This window comes from Acipenser ruthenus, chromosome 22 (assembly GCF_902713425.1).
Source record: "Acipenser ruthenus chromosome 22, fAciRut3.2 maternal haplotype, whole genome shotgun sequence".
In the NCBI taxonomy this organism is placed as follows: domain Eukaryota; kingdom Metazoa; phylum Chordata; class Actinopteri; order Acipenseriformes; family Acipenseridae; genus Acipenser; species Acipenser ruthenus.
The window spans coordinates 5,525,887-5,532,154 of NC_081210.1; the positions used below are offsets into that span (position 1 = coordinate 5,525,887).

Sequence of the window (6,268 nt, forward strand, 5' to 3'; positions counted from 1 at the left end):
CTAACTGGGGACCCGGAGGTGTTTGTAAAAACAAAAACAGGAACAGCCAGCAAGCACACAACTATTACTCATTGCAATCATGATAATATAAATCAGGCCATTTGAATTCCTCAAGTGATTCTTACAGTTCCAATACAATGCCCTGTTGTTTAAGAGCTTGAAAAAAAAAATCTATGAATCAGCTGACTGACCTCCTGTAGACAAGCAATTAACATAATGAGTCCCAAAGGCATTCTTGGTACTTGGTTTCGCCTTCAATTATTTCTTAATTACCAATTGCAGTGGCAAATGAACTGGGTTTTAATTGTGGTTAGCCCTATTTCACTATTAATAAGCAACCTATGGTATGCATTTTGCAGGTCATTTAATAAAGTCTAATATAAAACCTGCATTCTCTCTGATCTATTGGTTCCAGCTGTTCCTAAACAATCTACCCTACCTTTAGCACTCCCGACTCTCACATTTTAAAAAGTCTCTTTTGTTTTGGTGTTATTGAATAAAAATATAGATCCCGCCATCCCACTGTTCTGTATCTCCGTTTTTAAAAACCTGTATCTATTAACTGGAGATCATTTCCAGAAGGAGGTGATTTCAGGAGAATCTTAAATGAAATACATGCGTGTGCATAATGCATGACCCCCTGGTGCTCCTAATCCTGGGGTGCAGTCAAGATCAAGACATGTTTTATTTATCTTGAAGGAGCGAATATGAAGTGAAACCAACTGGAAACACTCACAGACCCGCATGCACTGGGAAAAGGGGAGAGAGGGGTTGTAGAGTCTGAATACTCCACAGTAATTCTGAAGGCCCCCACGATTGAATGGAATGGATCCCACAGTTCCAAATATGTAGCGATGCAACTGACTGTACTGATTACTATTGTACAAACGTTAGCAATTGTGCAGTGTCGGAAATTTAATTCAACCTTTTGTTGCATCACTGTACAACAACTGTATGTGACTTATCAAACCTACCAGACCAGAACAGTTCTGTCCAATGGGGCTTCCTAACTCTACACCAGTATTTCATGAAGTAATCAGGGTCTCTTTGTATGCTTCCTGGGTGCTTAAGCAGCCTGGTTTAAAGGCATATTGACATTGAAATGCCTTCTACCGTATGGCAGAGAAAATTGAAACACCTTTGAATAAAGTCAAATCTTAAGGTCATTTATGAGGATTAATTGTACATTTTTAATCATTATTTCAGATCTTGCTGTAGTCGCCGCAGGCATTGAAAGCTATCTGGTGAAATGAAACAGGTGATGAGCCAGAAAGGAAAGGTCTTGACTTGTCATCAGCGATACTGACATTAAAATAAGGTTTTGTGATCCTTGATTCCTCTTCTTCTATTTGAATAGAAACGCCTTGCACAAAAAAATAACAGGTATGACGTAAATTGTTCATTATACTTCTGTGTTTTATAGAAGTGCGTTAATGTAAATCATTTAAAAGCATGATGGTGGGATATTTTCTTATTGCCTTGTTGACAACAGGATATAATCGCTATACATTTTGTAAGTCACTTCAGAGTGGATTGGAAGCCTTATAACACTTCTGCTGTTGGCACTAATGCATTGATCTATAACTGCAGCTGATTTCATTAGACAGTTAGGTGAATGTGTTTGGGCCTCAGTTTAGTCACTCAGCCCTGCTGGAATCAGGGATTCTCTTACAGTGTGTGGGCTTCTAGTGACCTGTACTAGTTGAGATATTGTACAATTTCTAATCCTAGGAGCTGTACAATAGAAGTATTGACTGGTCCTGAAAGAAATTCATAGACAAACACAAGCCTGCATTTAACAATGCTAGAAACATATCCCCCTCAGGAGAATCTGTCCTCTGCCACATGCTTCTGTAACAGTGTATGTTCTGCAGCCGGCAGTGTAGCTTGCATCTATCTACCTAGCCTCTTTGTTTTGTTTTTAGCTATCTGCATTATTGGAGCAACAGTGCCACCTGCTGGCCAAGATTAGATGACACCTTGGCCCTTGCCTAAATGGACATTATTGCGTGCCATTGTGTAGTAATTAATACTGTACCGTTGATTACAGAAGCTATTCATCCTAATGGACAGAAACCAGTTCCAGAATGACATCAGGTAAGTTCCATAGTATATTTTACGACTGTGTTAGTAAGGTTGAATGAACATATTCATTTTAAAGATGTTTTTTGTTTGCAAATCAGTTTCATAGAAGCTGTTACACTTGAGCGCTGTACATGACACTACAATTATTTCAGGAAACTGAGGTTCTGTCTTTCTGTCTACCTTCTGGACAATAATACCATGCACTAAATATACTGCACTGTCAGAACCTTTCATTTATTTCATAAAGAGCAAGGTTGTTAATCCTGATGTTCTGGCCAAATTCCAATACAGGTCACTTCTGCAGTCCTTTTTAGTAGACAGAGGCTCATATAAAACCGATACTTGTTTGAGGGTAGAGTACACATACAAACACATACAGTGCCCATCATTTCAGTAGGACAACCTAAATTACTTAAGAGTTTATATCTAAGACTTGGTATAAGCAATGCTTTGAGTTGCACTTGTACAGTTGGTAGCTTTATTATTTTAACTAACTAACCATCTCTGAGTGTCATAAGAGCAAGCCTCACAAATCTGTGCTTGCTCTCCTGCTGGTTCTTAAACAGTAGTAATCCTAAACCCAGATTGCCCTCGCGGGCACTGAGTCTTCATTAGCTGCTGTCAACTCTGTCGTGATGGCACAAGCTCTTCTGTGCAGTACAGGGGGTGCTCAAACATGATCAGGGCACCAAATAAGTAGAACATCCCGATGGCCCAGCAGCAGGTGAATAACTCTACCTTTCTCAAGCTTCCTGCCTTGAGAAGTTGCCAACACGTGATTCAAGAGAAGAGATCAACCATGAGCACCTGACTTGAACTTCTTATCTTGACTGGGGTAAGTTCTACCTATTGCCACTAGGTTGCGCCAACTTCCCACACAGTTTGCAATGTGACCAGTGGAAGATGTGCACCTCACTGATCTGTTACTGCTGCTGGTAAATCAAACCTCTCAAAAGTAATTCTTAAAGTTTACCAGGTTTTTTTCACTTTCCCAAACAAAGGTCATGAAGGTGCAAAGGTGAGAAAGGACATGTGATACTGATACTGTGATACTACCACATGTAACAAATGTTCTTGCATGAAGATAAAAAACCTAGGAAGAGGAGGAACAATTAATAAAGAGTAAATGATAGACAGCCTGTGAAAGAGAGAAAGTTAAAGTAAAAAGAAAGTGAGAGGATGATAGAAAAAAACAAGAGTGACAGCTGCTGAGAAGGAAAGAGATTGTGTGTGTGCGCGCGCGTGTTTACACCTGTGCGTGTTTTGCACGATCGGGAGATTATGCTAACTGGCTAATTTACTTAGCTGATGCTAATCAGTAATAAACTGGGCAGTGCTGTCCCTTTGAGTAGAATGCTAGTCTGGCCACCAATTTAGAGCTGCACGTAGAATTGTGTGCCAGACGCTCGATCAGGGCATTCTCTCCACACCGTGTCACTCAGGGTCTCACGATGGCCCAGCAGCAGGTGAATAATTCTCCCTTTCTCAAGCCCTTCTTCCTGAAGCTCCCGATGTGCAGCCCGAGCCACATCCGCCAGCGCAGACACACCCTCCCCGCCAGCGAGCTCAGGAACCTCACCCCTCAGGATGCCATCAGTGTCTTTGAGATCGAGAGAGAAGGTAAGGGTCTCCGTTAATGGTGTTTTTACATGAGTTTCAGCATACAACAACTGACCATTAAAATGTATGCATGCACGTGTGACGTGATGTAATATGACGTGCTTTATTTACTACCATTGTTGTCCGCTTCTTAAAGTAGCAAGGATATACATCTCTTTTTTCACAGTGCAACAGAACAGAAAGTCATTGCAGCTTAGATATGCTATTTATATAGCCTTTTCGTGAAACGATATTAATACAACTCAAACTATTCGTTTGTCATGTTGTTTTTTTTTAGTTTAAAAAAACATTTTCACGTTTCTATTACTATTTCGTTAAGAATTGTTTATTTTTTTCTTCTTTGGCCATTTGCGTTAACTGAACCCCCCCCCCCCCCCCCCCCATAGAAAAACAAGCAAAAACAAAACATTGATTTTAATGTTAATTATTTAAGTAGATTAACATTATTGATTAGGTTCATATTTTATTTTCGTCTTTAAATATATATATTTTTGAAAATAAATGTTATAACAATATTGCGAAACAATTGCACTTTTAAGTGCCGTGGATCTGCACAGCTTGCATACTTTACGCCAAAATAATCCGTTTATTAATAGCTATACGTAGTCCTCAAAGTCATATACGGTTCGGTCAAGTTTGGTTTTCAACACTCTCTCTCTCTCGCAGCCTTCGTGTCGGTATCAGGAGAGTGTCCCCTCACGCTGGAGGAGGTCCTGCACTTTCTAGGTCAGTGTCCTGAGCTGTCCCTGGGATGGTTTGAGGAGGGGCAGCTTGTCGCCTTCATCATTGGCTCCGGCTGGGACAAGGAGAGGCTGTCGCAGGTCAGTTTGCACGATCTACTGCTTTACATGGAACATATATCCTGTCCCCGGAGCCAGACCGGCAGTTCGCGTGTGCTTTAAAAGGGTGTTTTGTTTATTTCCAGGACGCCATGACGGCGCATGTTCCTGAAACGCCCACAGTCCACATGCATGTGCTGTCTGTGCACCGACACTGCCGTCAGCAAGGGAAGGGCTCCGTCCTGCTATGGCGCTACCTGCAGTACCTGCGCTGTCTGCCGGGCCTGCGCCGTGCGCTGCTCATCTGTGAGGAGTTTCTGGTGCCGTTCTACCTTAAGGCTGGCTTCAAGGAGAAGGGCCCCTCCGCCATCACTGTGGGCCAGATGAGCTTTACCGAGATGGAGTACCTGCTGGGGGGAACAGCCTTTGCACGTAGGAACAGCGGCTGTTAGGAAAGAGCCGTTGACTTGGACAAAATGCGTAGCCCGCTTGCATACAATGAAGGGAAACACGTATTGTTTTATAAGTTGCAAAGTGAGATATTTGGATCTCCTGTGGTTTTCTTTATATTCCCAGCGATTTAGGTCTCATGGCATGTTTTATTTATTTATTTATTTATTTAAATTTAGTAATCGCCAATTATTTTATTATTTTATCAATTTGATTTTCAAATGTAAAAACAGTTCATCTCAACACAACTGACAAAGCCATATAACATGCAAAGTTATGTTACGTTCCTAAATGCCAATCTCTACATGGCAATTGGATGTGCCAATTCGTAAACTATAAATGTCTCTGTGCTCACTGCCCCAACTGGTAATGCAGCTGTACATTGATTCCCCAAATCAATGTTGCCCTTTGACAATATATAATGTATATACAATTGCTGTAATGGGGAAGTGCTGTCCACATCTACAGAGTCTGCCTAATACATGTTCATATTTTTTTTTGTGTGTGTCTAATCGGTCTAACACTAAAGTGCAGGACAATTGCTGTACAAGTACAATACATTGTAGCAATGTATCTGTTATATATCTAACTGCAACTGCATACTGTACAGTATATGACTAGTGCTTACGCCCCATAAAATGTTGCTGAATGAAAGATAGAATGGGATGTGGACTATAATGCATGAACTGACTGAATGCGACGTGGTACGTGAAAAGCAGCTTGTACATACTTTCATTTTTACATGTTTTGCTATATTTACACTTGCATTGATTAATAAATAAAAGATAAAACTAGAGTTGTCTTCAGTCTTATCATCTCTGTGGCATTACATGGTGTATGTATATATATATTAATATATATATATATATATATATATATATATATACAGTACTGTTCAAAAGTTTTAGGCAGGTGTGAAAAAATGCTGTAAAGTAAGAATGCTTTCAAAAATAGACATGTTAATAGATTATATTTATCAATTAACTAAATGGAAAGTGAGTGAACAGAAGAAAAATCTAAATCAAAGCCATATTTGGTATGACCACCCTTTGCCTTCAAAACAGCATCAATTATTCTAGGTACACTTGCACAAAGTCAGGGATGTTGTAGGCATATAGTCAGGTGTATGATTAAACAATTATACCAAACAGGTGCTAATGATCATCAATTCAATATGTAGGTTGAAACACAATCATTAACTGAAACAGAAACAGCTGTGTAGGAGGAATAAAACTGGGTGAGGAACAGCCAAAGTCAGCTAACAAGGTGAGGTTGCTGAAGACAGTTTACTGTCAAAAGTCATACACCATGGCAAGACTGAGCACAGCAACAAG

At 40.2% G+C, this 6,268-nt stretch overlaps 1 protein-coding gene across 1 annotated transcript; it reads left to right on the plus strand.

The window, feature by feature from the left end:
* The first annotated feature begins 3,134 nt into the window (after nt 1-3,134).
* On the plus strand, nt 3,135-5,728 carry aanat2 (arylalkylamine N-acetyltransferase 2). Its single transcript, XM_034052200.3, has 3 exons — nt 3,135-3,705; nt 4,372-4,526; nt 4,631-5,728. Exons 1-3 carry the CDS (start codon nt 3,537-3,539, stop codon nt 4,934-4,936), a joined length of 630 nt encoding a protein of 209 aa, XP_033908091.1. The 5' UTR covers nt 3,135-3,536; the 3' UTR covers nt 4,937-5,728.
* Nucleotides 5,729-6,268: the final 540 nt, after the last annotated feature.

Bases quoted from the DNA above. Each gene is read 5' to 3' on its own strand.
- aanat2 (XM_034052200.3), top strand. From the start codon at position 3,537: ATGGCCCAGCAGCAGGTGAATAATTCTCCCTTTCTCAAGCCCTTCTTC. The intron at 3,706-4,371 runs GTAAGGGTCTCC...TCTCTCTCGCAG, and splicing joins CTTTGAGATCGAGAGAGAAG to CCTTCGTGTCGGTATCAGGA. The intron at 4,527-4,630 runs GTCAGTTTGCAC...GTTTATTTCCAG, and splicing joins ACAAGGAGAGGCTGTCGCAG to GACGCCATGACGGCGCATGT.